At 48.0% G+C, this 15502-nt stretch overlaps 1 protein-coding gene across 4 annotated transcripts in view; it reads right to left on the bottom strand.

Annotated features, from left to right (window-relative positions):
* Positions 1–185: 185 nt before the first annotated feature.
* The window catches only part of TMCO4 (transmembrane and coiled-coil domains 4), a 44797-nt gene continuing 29480 nt past the window's right edge, over positions 186–15502 (bottom strand). Inside the window, exons 13-17 of one of the 4 annotated variants that reach the window (XR_011135820.1) lie at positions 13429–13546; positions 9293–9412; positions 8443–8634; positions 7183–7461; positions 2348–2479 (exon numbers count right to left, since the gene is read on the bottom strand). Coding sequence is in view for 1 of the 4 variants with exons in the window: in XM_068916146.1 (XP_068772247.1) it covers positions 2018–2479; positions 13429–13546 (580 nt within the window). In the remaining 3 variants the exon portion in view is untranslated. Of the gene's footprint in view, positions 2480–7182; positions 7462–8442; positions 8635–9292; positions 9413–13428; positions 13547–15502 lie in introns of all 4 variants that reach the window. The other 3 variants (XR_011135821.1, XR_011135819.1, XM_068916146.1) reach the window with 3 other exon arrangements.

Raw genomic sequence — 15502 nt, 5'->3', positions numbered from 1 at the left:
AAAACCCCACACGAATACTGCCCATGAAACAACCAAGCCAGAAGCCCCCCACCCCTCCTCGTAGCCCTACGCAGGGAGAATAGCGAGCAACATGAAAAGCGGGCGCTTGAAAAAACAACAAATGCTCGGAGCAAATCCCCCCTCAGGCGCCTTCTAGGTGCAGCGCTGGGGCGGCGGTTTGTTGCTGCGCCCTCGCTGGACTCCTGGCCTACAACCTTGCCTCGTTACCCACCCACGGTCAAGACCAGAACAAGTGCTTTTGTGAGTAACGTGACATTTATTTGCTACAAAGCCCCTTGCAGCAGAGGGCTGGCCCAGGCGTCAGCCATACGTGACCATGATAAGTGGAGGACTGACCAGAAGTTCAAACCATAGCAAACCGTTTACTCCAGCTTCTCCATGGGTCTGCGGCCAACAGATAATTAGTTTGGTTTTTGGTATCAAGCATGAAAATAAATGCGTGCATCTTTCCACAAGTATAAAAACAAACTCTGGCTATAAGTCCGGGCAAACGGGAGCAGGAAAACACGAGCTGAAGTTGTCCGCAGGGGCGTTCTCCTTGGGAGAAAGACGCTCGTAGGGCCACTCAGCAACAAACTCGGCCACGTGTGGTGGCCTCAAAACTTCTTCAAGCCAAATTTTAGGAAGCTTCAGATCGCTTACTCTGTCATTGAGCTGACTCTTTGTCAGGAAGGTGTTTGCTTGCTCCCGAGCTAACAGTTGGAACAGGGAGGGAGGAGGAGGACTCGGTGCGAGCACAGTATTTCCCCCCTTGGGAGTTCATGAGCCCTTCTGAAGCCGCACGGGGGAAGGTGTTTTTACCAACTAGCACTTGTTTTAAGACAGCGAAACGTGGAGGTGTTCTCAGAAGGGGGCTTAGCCTCTTGCCGTGGTCCTGCTAGGCTGCATTTTCCTGGGCTGAGCAGCAAAACAGGCTGGAAAGGAGCCTTTTACGGAAGACGTGGATCGGCAGGGACCGTTAAGCAGGGTCCTTCTGGTCTGAGACTAGGGGGAGCAAAGAGCGGATGCCAACTCACTGCTATGGAAGGAGGTAGAAAATCAAACAGATTTAGGTTTATCCTATGCCAAGTATTGGTTTTATTTTAAGCCAATTAAAAATGTGACCAGAGGGGGCTCTTAAGGCTGGAGATGCGTGTGGGACACAAAACGAAAGTCTCCGTGGGTTGCTGGCTCACAGAGCCTGGGAGGAAGTTTCACAAAGTAATACATCATAAAAAGCCCACGCCGTTTCCGCTGCTGTCTTTCACCTAGGGACTCAAAAGCATGTTTCTAAGAGTAACGAGGCCTCCAGCACTCACCGTCCTCAGCTCGCAGACAGGGAAGCGGTCGTGTTGACGGCAGAGCGCCCGAGCCCCAGCAGCAGCCCTTCGGAAAGAAGCCGAGTACTCTCCGCTTTTTTGCCTCCCTGGTTAACGGAGACAAAGTGCCGACACGGAGACGTCAACCGGACAGTCGGGGCCTGCGACAGAGCTGGGCATGTGAAAACCAACCCCTCAAATCAACCGCTGGCGGGAAAAGGTTTTTGAAGTCGTAGCGAGGAGGCTCTCTCCGCGATGCTCCTGAAACACCTGTAGAGCCCGCTGCTTTCGCAAGCGTTACAAGCCAGGGACACAGTCCCTAACGGCGACAGCTGCTCCGCTGACATTAAAGCCCGTTGGTGTGACGAGGGAAGTGCCACCGCTTCCTGAGGAGTGATGCCGGTTCAGCCCGTTCTCGTCCGCGCGAGCTGCTGGGAACGCTTTGATCCCGTGATGCTGCAGGGCCCGAAAACCGCCCTTACAGCTCTGTCGGCTCTCCCCATATTCCTTTGGGAATGCCAACGCCGCGGCCGGCGCTGCGGAGGGGACAGGGCCACTGCCCGGCCGCGCAAGACAAAACGCACCTGGCGGCTGGACTGCGAGGACTAAACACGTGCCGGGGCTGAACGGCTCCGGGGCGAAGGAAGAGCAGGCGATTCGGTCGGATGGAGGGAGACGGCGGCGCCAGCTCCGCAGGTTCAGTCCGCGCCGGCGCCCGCTGCGTGTTTCCTGCCGTCCTCCCCGTTTGGAGAGCCGGGGCAGGGCGCTGAGGCGTCTCCCAAGGGATGGCGAGGGCAATCAAGGCTGGGAATAAGGCCGGCTGGGAGAGGCTCTCCCAGACACGGCTGGCCACCGTCTCTGCTGGTGTCTAACGAGTCTGGTGAGTCAGGCCGTGTCGGCGCAGAGCTGCCGCTGCCAGGGCGCAGGCTGGTGCTGGCCACGGGCTCCCAGGACCAGTGGCCACCATCAGCCGCGTCCTCGTCTCGCACGGTGCGTTCCTCTTCCCGAGCCTCGCCGCCTGCTGCCTGCTGCGTTTTCTTGGCTGGAGGGGAGAAAAGGCCGGCGCTGCCCTTGTCTTCCAGCCGGCACTCCTTGGTTTTAATGCCCACAGCTTTCAGGATGGTGTCCATTTGCCTCATGTAGTCCAGGTGGCCGTTCACCTGCAAGCGACAACAGGCGCGCCATTAGCGGGGAACCCAACTACAACCCCCTGCGCCCTCTGTTTGGGTATTTAAACGCGTGCACGGCGCTCAGTCGCAAAGCTGGACTGCGCGTGCCGCCGAGGTAGGAGAGGAGGGGATCTGCGGTGGTGAGGGGCTCCCGGGTGGGAGCCAAGTAGTCCCATTTCGACTCCCCGTTCTCGGGGTAAAGCGCGCCTCCTCCCTGTGCCTTAGCTCCCTGTAGAAGCAAAGATTAGCTTATTTAAATTAGAAGGCAGTCATTAAACCTCACATCTGCCACTAAGCGCGTTAAGGTTCTCGGCCAGAAGGTGCTCGGAGGCTCTGTTTAAACGTGTGCTGATCTTCCCTTGTGGATGCCGGATAAAACTGGGAATCCAGGAGTTATGGGTTCATAAGCCAAATTAAAAAGTCAGCAATATGTTGTTGCAAAAACACAACCACTTGACTGTGGGGTGGTTCCCACGATAAGATAAACCCTTCTGATACGGATGTTGGAACGTACCCGTCATACCAGGGCGCAGGAGGGAGAGGAAAAAAACCCTCTGCGGTGATTAATATTGTATGTTAAAGGCTCCCTGGCTGGAAAGGCAGAAGCTGCCGTCTCCATCTCAAGCGCCACATTCAAGCCGAGCTTTTCAAGGAGCTACAGCCGCGATCCAGCTAAAGACTATCCTTCAGCTCTCCTTTGCTGTTGTACTCGCAACCAAAATGGGAGGGCGGGCTTGGGAGCAAAGCCTCCCCGGGTGGATTTATAGTGGGTCTTTCTGGGGAGATGAAAGGGCTGGTGGGCTGGGTGGAGGCTCTCCCCAGGGCTCGTTCATCAGCCGGCCCTGTAGACTTCAGCTTCTGAGCGGTAACGCTTGGGTACACTGGGAACTTGGAGCAAAGCGAAGGACTTGATCAGCCCGTTAGTAATGCAATATGTGACTTTCCTCGGTCCAGATGGCTCAACAGCCTCTTGATATTCTGAACAGATTAGTTAATTAAAATAACCACTGAAGGATGAATGGCCTGGCTGTTAAGATGTGCACATTGTTCTCTGGAAAAATAAGAACATTTCTGGAGGGGGGCTCCGGAGCAGGGATAAGACGGGAAACGAGTAGATAGCTGGACAAGGTGGATGGAAACAAGAAAGAAATGGAGTTAAGGGAGGGATGAAGTCTATTTTGAAGCCATTCCTCAGTGCCAGGCACTGCTATCTACCTGCCTTGGTCAGTGCCTGGGGATTTCTAAGAAGTGGCTTATTGCGTTACGCAGCCATTAGTCAGAGAGAACGTATTTCCTCTGTCACCCTAAGGACTAAAGTCTTAAGTCCTCAGTATCCAGCAGCTTCTACTAAAACAGTGGGGAACTCCTTTCCCTCGAGTATCGCGATCCCCAAGAGCTGCCGCGCATATGCACGTCTGAACAGCCGGGCTTCTCCTCGTGCAACTAAAAGAGGAGCTGAGACCTCCTGAAAGTCTGTCTCTTACCGCAGACCAGCCAAGTAATATTGCTAAAGCTCTTCCGGGGACTCACTCCTGTTCCCAGCAAAGGAGTTTAAAGGATCCCCTAAAGCTAGACACATGCAAGCAGAGAGGAGCCGGCCAGCGCGTAGGACTCCTTCGCAGAAGTCGGCTGTGGTGGGACATTTAATTAGTGAGCCACCAGCGAAAGCGCAGCTATGACGCTTTCAGCGCCGCTTGCCAGATGTGGCGCCGTCCTGGGAGGAAAACGCGGCGATTCCAGCTCCACAAACACCCATTTCTGTACGCAGTTCGAAGAGCTGCATTCCTCCGCTGGGTGGGCCGTGCTGGAGAAGGGATGGGACCTTTCAAAACGTTGTAAGGGACAATAAAAACTTTCAAGTGAAACAATTATTTGAGCATTTGTGAGAACAAAGTGCAGGAGGAACTTCAGAACAAACAGAATGGAAAAGTCCCTTTTGTAACCATGGCAAATACATTTATGCTTGCTATAAGGAAATGAAAACAGCGTGCTTAGGTGACTTCTCGCCTGTTATATCCGGTTTTATGGTTGTTTTGACTCGTTGGGAGACACAGACCAACTGCCTTCCCAAAGGCTACGCTTTATTGCATTGTTCGGGTGGATCTATCAATCAGCCAAAAGGAGCCATCATTTCAGATCTTTTGGAAAGGTTTTCAAGTTCAGATCCGCTCCAAAGTGTCAAAAATGTCCTTGAGCACGCTCAGCTGTGCCTATTAAATTTTCACTGAACTCTTTTTGTTCAGTACAGTAAGTGCCTCTGGTTACAGTCTCATAAAAACACTGTTCCCATTTACAGGAGCTTTGAAAATAAATAATGTCATCGCCCCTGTGCCTGAAACCAACCCACTGGCGGTCTCCGTACCGAGGCAGATGATCGGCTTTATAACACAGAAGCTGCCACCTGGATTAATGAGCGCATTTCCAGGTGGAGCGGGCCCGGGAGCGGAGATCGGCCAGTCTGAAAAGGGACGGTAATGGCATCCATTGGCAGTCGCCGTGCAGCGCTCTCCGTTAGCTGCGAACTGGTGCGATCTCCACAGCTCCCCTCCGTTGCCTTTGCGTTTGGTTTTCCTCGGCTTTGAGAAAGACCAGAAAAGGCCCCAAGGCAGGACCCATCCAAGCAGATGACCTCTTTAGGACAGAGGAGGAATCACAGCAACTTCTTTGGGGCTACGTGAGCCCAAGGTGCATCCCACAGCCCGGAGAGGATGCAAAGCGGTGGACGGAGAAAGGACCTGGGAGGCAGAAGAGCCCGTTGAGGATCCTGGCTCTGCTGCTGACTCGCGTGGGCAAGATTCGGATTCCTTCGCGACGCTGGCTATCACAGTGACATTATTCCATGAGCAACTTCGTCACGCAGGAAAAAATACCCGCAAGTTAAAATTTCTCTCCAGAGCCGCCTTGTTTCAGCAGGATCTGGACGTGTCTTGGAGGACATCGCATTTGCAGGGTTCCCTTTTGACTAACAGTATCTGTTTCACTATCGATTATTCTGTGTGGGGTGAAAAGAGTTAATAGAGTGGGCTGCAGTTTCTGAAGCTCGGATAATAATCACACCTCGCTTTTCAGCAGTCCTTGCTACATCCTGGTGCGTCACAGGCTTTGTGTCCGCACATAATGAAGCGCAAACTCCTCTGGGAGGAATATCTCGATCTCAGCGATCTTTGCTGTAGCCACCCCAGCAATCCGGTTTACTTTCCGCTTCAAAAAGTGACAGTGAATCTGTTGCTGTTGAAGAGAGGCAAGCGACAATCCTGCACTCTGAAATACGTGCGAGCCACGAAGCCGGTTTTGCGGTGGCACTGCTAACGCAGGGAAGACATGCCAAAGCCTGCATTTCTTTCCAAAAACCCTCCATTGGTGATACCGCCTCGAGACCCACGCAGCCCTCCTCTTCCAGATGGCGGCAAGGGCTGACTGATTGTAGGACTGCCAAGCTTTGCCAGGTTATCAATCAAAATGCTGGCATCTCTGCCAAGCTGGCAGCATCCTCTGGTCCGAGTTATTCCCCCATGTCAGCATAAACTTTAATTCTTCTGGGTGCTGAGTACTTCTTGCATGATAGAGGACATTCAGTCCCGCTGAAAATTCCCCATCTCTTGTTTTCTGAAAGCTTACAGGAAAGACCTGACCCTGGTCAGCCAGAGGAACGTGGCTTGGCTTAGAGGTATGTGGAAAATCCAGGGGAAGAGCAAAATCCCACAGCAAGCACCAGCAGGGCACTGCACAGACCTTAAGAGGCTGTGATTGAATTCAGTTGAAATGGAAATGAAATCCTTCTGTCTTCATTCTTGGGGAACAGTTTCCCAGAAGCGAGGAAGGTGAACATGCTCAGTAATTCAGAAGCTGGAATTTAAACAAACTGTTAAAAAAACGTCGTTTTGGCGTCTGCCACGAGTATCCCTGCCACTATGGGTGTATCCTCAGTATGAGTTCAGGCTCCCAGCGGAGGTGAAGCTAACAAAAATATATTTGAGGAAAACTCTATAGAGCTAAAATTATTTTGAAAATACTGTCAATGTGATCTGCATTATTCCTCTTTGATGTTTCTATTCCTGCTCTGCAGAACTGATGGGATAGATTGGAGCGTGATTCAGCTGAAGCTAATAGGCTTTGCTTTTAAATCATCCCTTTGCACAATCATAATTCTTGTGAATAGAACAAGTCACTCAATCCTTATTCTGCTCCTTGTTTAAAAACAGCCTTGACTGGTAAAAGTGCGCCTTTAATTACAGCAATATTTTCTGAGCAAGATGGTAATTGTTACCTGCAATCGCATTTCATCCACAGCTTATTGATCAAGCCATTCTCACCTCTGGGGCGATAATGAGGGGATCAGACAGAGCTCAGGCCAAATTCACACTGATGCAACCATTTTTTCCAAGACTTTGAAACGTTTTGTGGGAACACGCTGACAATTTTGAGTAAACAGTGCTTTTTTTCTTTGCTGGAATAGTGCACTGCTGAAAAACTCAGCCAGCTTTACTCTCCATTTCCCTACATGGATTCCAAGGGGAGCATATGATGGAGGGGAGAAAAGACAGAATATAGCAAGAAGACGGCAGAAGAAAATGAGGGAAATAAGTTCCGGAAGGCTAGAGGCCTGGGGAGGTGAGATGGAGAGAAGCCCATCTCACCTCCTACCTAGTCCCAGACCAGGAAACCAAATCATGATAAATCACAGTCAAAGCTACCTGAAATGAGCAGGGAACTGGTTACTTCCACTAGGTGACTGGAAGTTGTCTTCTCCTCACTGCTGGGCTGCAGCAACGTTCACGGCTTCTTTACCTGTAGCTCCTGCCTCTGCCTCCTTCACCACAGGTTGTGCTTGAGATGTCAGTTCTGAGACATGTGCTGCTATCGAACACTTTTGCCAGGGCAACGGATCACATCTCCCTCTACTCCCATCTTATCGACAGCAATTGTAAGAGAGAAATAACTGGAAGAGTTTGCAGCCACAGCCAATAAGTCACCTTGGAGAATAACACCTTTGGTTAGCTGGGGGAATTTCTGCCATCTCTGGAGAGAATGACCAGCTCTCAATTTATTCATACCTTGGCCTCATACCTTGGCCACCTTTATGGGTTGACGGGGAAAATATAACATATTTTATATGTTATAATATACCATAATATATCTAGGTAAAAAGTTTCAGGCATAGATGAGATTTCAGCAGCTATGGAATAGCACAACGGCTTTCCTTAGCAATAACATCTCCTACAAGCACATGGCACCTTGATTTACAGCAAGTTTAAGATCTTAATGTTGCTGGTGAAATTCCTGCTCATGAGATGACATGCAGCAGTTTGTATCACTTACACCGGAGACCCTGAATGAAAACAGACACCTAAGCTATTGCTGAAACAGCCTCCTATTTTGCTTACCAGTCTTCCTACTCCACTATTTCATTCACTTCATATTTCTTGCTTTTCAAGCAGAAAATCTCTGGGTCAGGACTACAGCATGTAACATTTTCGTACAACGCCTTGCAAAAGACCCCAATCTCTTGTACTCCTTAGAGGCCTATCATAGTAAAATGGCAACTGGCAGCATCACTACGGCACATGTGGGAAACCAGGAAGGCCACCGACACGTTGCTGAACTCGCAAGAGGACTTTCCACCAGGCACCTGACTGTGCTCTGTGTAGCCACTCTTACAGCATCAAACATTATTAATACTACTTAGGGAAACCTCCCACTGCTTTTGCTGGCAGTTCCTTGGTGGCCACCAAGGAATTGCTCCAGCAATGAATGCCTGCAGCACTTCCCCTTTTGCCAGCTGGCAGAGGGATGAGAGGAAAAGAAGCACTTGCATCTTCGAGACACTGAACAGGTAGAAAAGGAAACAGGGCCAGTTCCTTGCGAGATTAAACAGGAGATGCAAAGGCCTCCTTTCACGTACTCATTTCTAGTCTGCTCCTTTCCTCCTGCCATCTCATTACTCAAGTATTTACCTTTTGTCCGAGGCTTGGAGGAAGCTTCCAAGAAAAGGGAATAGGCAGACCAGAAGAGAACTTTTCTGCACAAAATAGGATGAGCCGGGCATACCAGAGGTGCTTCGTACACGAAATGGCTTTCCTTTAGGCAAGTCCTTGCAGCACATGCTCACATTCTCCCTTCTCTTCTCAGAGCCCATCACAACGCCCCTGTTTGCATTCCCTCCTAATGGGAGTACCGGACCCTTTTTGTTTAGGGGCCGTTTGAAAAGAGAGATCAGTAAGTCTTGTTTTTCAATCACGGCCATAAAGAGAGCTTTCCCACTGCTTAGTTATACAGCAGCAAAGAAAAGGACAGGTAAAAAGCTTTCGAGGCAGCTCACAGGGAAAAAAGCAAAACTGTGCCGACGTGTGACACAGCTTATTCCAAAAACGAGCTCTTCTGTTTTGCCTTCCATTGTGCAAAGACGTCGCGGGAGAACTTGGCTGTGAAAAACATCAGCGGCGTATTTCATCACTACATATCCTTGCAACGACCGCTCTAGAGATAAAAGAGTATCTCGTATCTTTAGTCCGTGAGTGGTACAGAACAGGGCTCTGGCTTTCTATGTGTTTGCATAGGGAAGGTTTTACTCTCAGTTGGGGTTTCTGTCGGTTGCCTCAACAGGAATTTTTGAGCACCAGCATCAGGTAGGCAGGTGCCATCCTGACAGTATGCAATGAGGAATAAGACAAGGAGAATCCAGCCGCTGCAAGCACGGGAAAGGAGGGACTTTTTAAAGTCAGCACAAAACTTAATCGCAGCCTGGAGACAATTTCGCATTGGACTAATTGCAAACTAGCAATTAAGGATTATTTGCATATGTACCTGAAACAGAAGACAGACTCAGTTGCCCTGGATATTCTGCCAGCCCGTCACTGGGTTGGTGCATAAGACACCGTATGCAGAGCCCTTTCCCTCTTCTCAACAGCAGAACAGTGCTGACTTCTGCAAAAATAACCAGGATACGTTCATGCTCTTAACTAGACTTCCAACCGTGCTTTCACTTTACACCCAAGCTTGCAAGTTCATTCCCAGTTTCTGCTGCAGTAAAACTGCCCAAAGAAACCTAAGCCTCCGTTCCTTACTTCTAAGCCCCTGTGCAAATGCTCTGCTGCCTACATTCTGACTCTGAACTTAAAAAACATTTTTGCAATATTCAAATGTTAATGCAGAATGTAATCTACAAACTCCCATTGGAACAAACAGCAATCAATCTAATACGCTACAACTCAATTACTTCCTCGGTTTCTGTAACAGGTGCTGTCAAATAAATCCACTGAATAAATCAGTCCCATTGTAACCATTAGGAAGGCTTTTATAACTGCATTTGCTGAGTGGGAGGACATTTCTTCTGAGCTTTCTTACTGACAGGCAGATAAAAAGACATACTAATCAAGAGAGGCATGCAATAAATGCCTTTGAGGTGAATTCCCATTTATACGAAGGTCCCTCAGCCCTCCACCCGTTAGAGGACTCTCATGATACCACAGCAAAGAGAACCACGCCCTTTGGGTCCAGTCCAGTTTTCATCATGGACGGACTGTGAGATGCCTAAGATACTGACACTGCCTGAATAAGATTTGCCTGCAAAGCACCTTTGCGTCACCGGTGCTTTACTTTTCCATCGCTGCTTGTCCTGTCTGTGTTTCAGCGGGACTTGAACTGCTCCATCCTGGCAGACGTCGTCGCCGGAGGTCTAGGCTGTGCACCTAATGCTTGCACGCTTACCTAGGTCCTCTGCAGAGGCCCGAGCTGGTCTGCGAGGGTTGCCGACAGAAACACAAAGGAGGGAATGACTGATAAGCCCATCCCAGGGCCTGCTCAGCATGCTCGGAAGCAGGCAGTTAGGGATTATTGTTATTGTTCTTCAAAAGCAGTGAGAGCTTAATTTAAAAGCACTCCTGGCTTTTTTTTTTTTTTTTGATGTTTAATTTCCACTGAAGCTGAGAATCAACTGTATTTGCCTGGAGAGCTCAAGGATGCATCAGAGATCTCTGCAATCCTTTCAACAAGCCAAGTCCCTCCAAGCACAGCCAAGCACGCTCACTCAAAGTGCTCTGTTCACGAACTTCCTCATTAGCATCCCTTTCCCGTGTAGGCTGTAAATATGCCCACTTCTCAAATCCCTCTGTTTTTAACGTGCCAAGAACGAAAGCTTAATCTGGGACACAAATACAGGGAAATGGCAAAGCAATTGGCTCCAGTAAATTACTCCTGTTGCAATAGGCACTCACAATGGTTTTAAGAAACACGTAATACTTTTTAAGCAATCCTATCAATAAGCAACCAAGTCCCTCCACCACCTCAGGACTTTTTTCAGAACAAGACTCAGAGTTCCCAGTCCAAAACATTCCACATAAACCACCTAAATTAAAGAAGATTCCAAATTTTCTTATGAATTTTAGGAAAAGTCCAAATCAGGCTCTTCTGGGAAGTCAAACTCTAGGGAGGCATTTAAATATTCCTCTACTTGAGACGTATTGCTCTATTTCTCTCCAACACGCACAATTACAAGTCTGCTGCACGGCAGATACCCATTTTACAAGTAAAAATAAGCATATGTATTGCATCCTACTCATGATGCTCCCTCCCCGCTCCCACCCCAACATCTATCTTGTTACTCCTGGTGCTGTGATGGCAATTTAGAGCCAGAGCAGGAGGATGTCCTGTGACAGACAGGATATTGGGCTTGATGGATGAGGGTCCAAATTAGCGCACATGATATTATCTTCTAATGATTTTGTTTCCTCTACTGAGAAACAAACTCTTGTAAACTCTCTCTCTTGTAAACAGTCCTTCTTGTATTCTACTGCAAATTTTCCATAGAAAACATCTCTATATACAGTTCTCTTTTGCTACTGCACTATATTTGCAGCAAAATCCATCTTGGCTTTCTTACCTTTTTTTTAAATTGTGCCCCTAAGTCTTTCCTTCCCCCTTCTTGCTCTCTTTTTTCCTCTCTTTTTCTTTTAAAATGTTTCACAGGATACACTGTATTTCTTTTCATACAGTTCTATGCTCTGGAGAACGGATCAAGAGAGAACGGATCAAGAATGACACCTACTTAATATAGTTTTTTTCCCCTCGGGGGTTGCGCTTTTTTTTTTTTTCCCCTTTTCCCAATGCTTTGCAGTAAGATTAAGCAAGCGCAAGCGTCAGCTCTTTCTAAAATGAGAACAGCGCTGCGATTGTCTGCCGGCATCGTGCAGCATGGCCACAGATGTGCAACAATAGAAGATTAGTAGATAGCAGCTCTACAACCATTATTCATTTGGCTCAAATGTAAATACTGCGCCTTTGGGGAAAGAACGGAGAGGCTGCTGCTGCAAGCCAGGCAGGATGAGGTCTGTGGGACTCCAGGGGGTTTTGAAGATCAGGAAGCAGAATGTCAACAGAAAGAGGATCTCAGAGGAGAAGCCAAAGAGAGGAGAGTACCAGGGAGTACGAGCTAACAGGAAACGTCACCCCAGCACCATCACTGGTTGACTCGTTTGGCCGTTTTTCTTGTAATGCCCTCAACACACGCACTACTTGCAAGCAATTACTGACAACTCCATGCCAGTGAGAGAATGAACGCAGGCGCATGTGGAAATACTAATCAAGGCAACCTAATAAGACACAAAGATACAAGAACAGCTATAGCGCTAGATCATGTTTAAAAGCCTCCCTTCTACCACTTCCCTCTAGGATGCCCCCATTTTGGCCTGTGAAGTCTCTGTTTTATCTGTACAGCATTAAGTCCTGCGTTTTCTGGCAAGCAATGTGCATAGCTCAGTTGTTATGAATGAAACGAGCTGGTAACGGTTGGGTATTTATAGGCTCACCAGGCTGGTGCTTCAAAAAATCTGCAAGCATTTACAGTGCCTTTGGCTCCAGAGCAACATTAACAGAGTAATCCCTACCAGCTCGCGCAGACATTCAGGAGAAGTCAGGGCAGGAGAAGTGACCATGCAAGCAGCCTGAGCTTTGTGCAGTTTATCTTCCAGTCCAGTTTGCATAGAGAGGAAGATGAATTAAATCATTAAAACATGGAAAAACAAGATTGCACTCTCAAGATGACGATGCATAGGCATACAGAAGGTGGGCTCTGTGTGGTTTGCTGTGGAGAAGCTCGCTCATGAGTAAAGACAAGGCACTGAAATCATTTGTTTGCTTAAGGTAAATGAGCTGAATATCGCTAAAGATATAATAAAGCAGCTTATCACTAATAATCAGACAGCTCTGAGGAAACTAAATGTCTGCCAGGGATGCAGGATGGGAAACGGGAACTCTTCAAGTTCCCTGGAAGCCTACACTCCAAAAACCCAGCAGCCCGGACAAACCAGCCGTCCACACCATGGAGCTCTGTAGCTGCCAACCACCTCCTGCAGCACAGCGGCAACCCGGCCAAGGAGACCACGTACAAGGGCTGCGAACTTGCTCGACACTGTCAAGGGCTCCATCCAGATAAAATGGCAGGTTGGCCCTGCTCTGCAGTCATGTGTTTCAGCTGTGGCTTTCCCAGTTGCTGCACTGCTACAGTGAGTGGCAGGTTGGGAAGCTGATCCTGAGAGGCGAGACTACCTACCTGCCCATCTGGGGCTTGCAAGATAGCCAGGCCTTTTTTGGAGAAAAATGGCATTCTGTCCCCAGTATGAGATATTTCAGAACAAAAAAAAAAAAAAAAGAAAAGAAAAGAAAAGAAAAGAAAAGAATCCAACAACAGAGGCAAATTCCAATTACCTCAGTTGATACTGTTCAGATTCTAGCTCCAGCAAATGCTGGCTGAGCCTTGGGGCTGAGCCAACACAATCTCTACTGAAGTCCAAGATGAGAGTTACCGCAAAGGAAGGAAAGAGGAACAACGCACACACAGCTGCTCTCTTTCATACCTCATATTCCCCTAGCCAATGAGTGTGAGGTTACAGTGCTGCAAGTGAAGGACAGATGGAAAATCTGAGACTGCAAGAAGTATCACTTACTACAGATGAGAGGTCCACATTTACCATCCTCCTGTCATCCAAGTCGACCGGCTGGAGGCCTGCAACGTTGAGCTGGACAGAAGAGGTTCTGTACACAAACCCCAGCAGCCAGTCCCCCCTAGGAGCAGAGCAAAACAAGAGCGTGAATAGATCTTGTTGCTAGACCGATGCAATACATGACAACTCAGGCCATGAAGAGAATAAAAGGGCCTGGAAGCACAGTGATGTCTGGACCAACCCTGGCTGCGGCTTGCTTTGAGGTAGGAATCACATCCGTTGCTGGACACAGTAATGCAAACCTTAGCGTAATCCTGATTCATGGCTGCAGTCTCATTACATTCAGTGGGTTTAAGAATCTGACCCTTCCATTTGTTTCTGTATTTGCCTGGAAACTGCACTACCTTCACTTGTTTAATCCTTTTAATGTACTAACAGGTAAAAGTTCTCCAGCCTGTAGGGCAGCTATACAGGTGCTGAGGCATACAGTACCAACGTTGCTGACACAGATGTCAACTCTCACGCTCCTCAGAGTGCTTCTGATTTATAGGTGCTCTTTAAATGTAAAGTTTCAATGACAAAATCAACCAGTGTCTGTTCCCACCACGAACTGTATTGCCTTAAGTCACTGTGACAGCTTCAGGGCAGACATGATGAGAGAAGGTGATGCGTCCTTTGGAAATACGTAACCTGTTCGCCTGCGCAGAGTGACAGTACGAAACCTGGGCACTCTGCAGAGAAGATTTAAGTTGGACATAGCGGTATGAGGGCAGAAAGTGAAACGCACCTCCACAGAAAGCCGTTTTTCACTGCTTCTGTTCGCTCTGGAAGGGTCTGTGCTAAAAGTTGTGAGCTGAGGCTACACAGTCCTGCAAAACCTTTGTGACACCTCCATGCCACAACACAGCCGCTTCGTTTTTCATCTCGTACCACCTCACTGCTCAGACATGGGTTCTTTGAAAAGCTGAATGAGTCTATCTGATTTGGTTAAGGTTTTCTACGAGGGATTTGTAACCCGGCTGTGAAATCGCATGGGACAGCTCTGACAGCGGGCTTTCACACTTCTCCGGGTTCTTTCAAACTTCAAAGCTGAGGGGGACAAGCTACAGTGGACTGAAGCTCAGCAAACTGTGCCCAAACCTGATCTTGCAGCAGTTTTATTCAATGCAGCTCATCTGACCTAAATATAGCTACTCCCGAACTGACAGAATGAGGCCAAAATTTGTATGCACCTGACAGCAGTGAAATCAGACTCAGGTGGGGAATGTTTGAATAATGTTTGCATAATCCTTCTCGCGCATCTAATACCCTCATGAAGAACCCTCACATTCAGCATCTTAGAGGACGGTGGAAAAACCAGCACAGCAGAGCATTTCCCGATAGTCTTCTCACCTGCTTCTTCCTATCTGTAAGCTACAATTTCTGCATCGTTATTCATTCAGCTGTCAATCGTTTTTCAAACCTTTTTCCAAAGCAAAGAGAGTAACCAAATTATTGTACACACACAGGTGCAAATACACGTTTTATTCCAGCAGCACATTCAGGCTCTGAAACTATAACCAGATTATTTCTCTTATGTTATAGGAAATGAATATACTGAGCTTTTTGCAGAGAAATAGACTTTTGTATAGCACAGGGAGGAACAATATTTGCCAGGACAACTTCAGTTACAGGCAACAGTTCCTATCATTTATGACTTCTTGGAGGAAAAGAGAAGCACTCCCAGGTCCCCACTAACTAATCTACAGGAGGCAGCAACTGCTTTTTTCCTTATGGCACATAAAGAAATACAGCCGTTTATGTGCACAACCAGCATCCATAAAACCTCCTGTGACCCAAAATAGACAAAAGCAACATTCTTCACCTTAGCCAAGAGATGGGCTTAATGATTTGTTCTTTTAATCTTCAGTGCTTTTAATTCTTTCATTTAGTTATTCTTTGTAAAGTAAAATCCTACATAAGATGCACCGTAATATAATACTTTCTCTTCTTATATATACGTATGTAGGCATACATATGGATGTGCATATGGAGAGTACCGACAGCATTTTCAACGCTCCTTCACCTGAAGGCTCAT

Source organism: Struthio camelus, chromosome 21, assembly GCF_040807025.1.
Source record: "Struthio camelus isolate bStrCam1 chromosome 21, bStrCam1.hap1, whole genome shotgun sequence".
NCBI classification, from domain to species: domain Eukaryota; kingdom Metazoa; phylum Chordata; class Aves; order Struthioniformes; family Struthionidae; genus Struthio; species Struthio camelus.
This window is presented reverse-complemented; position numbering and strand designations above follow the sequence as displayed.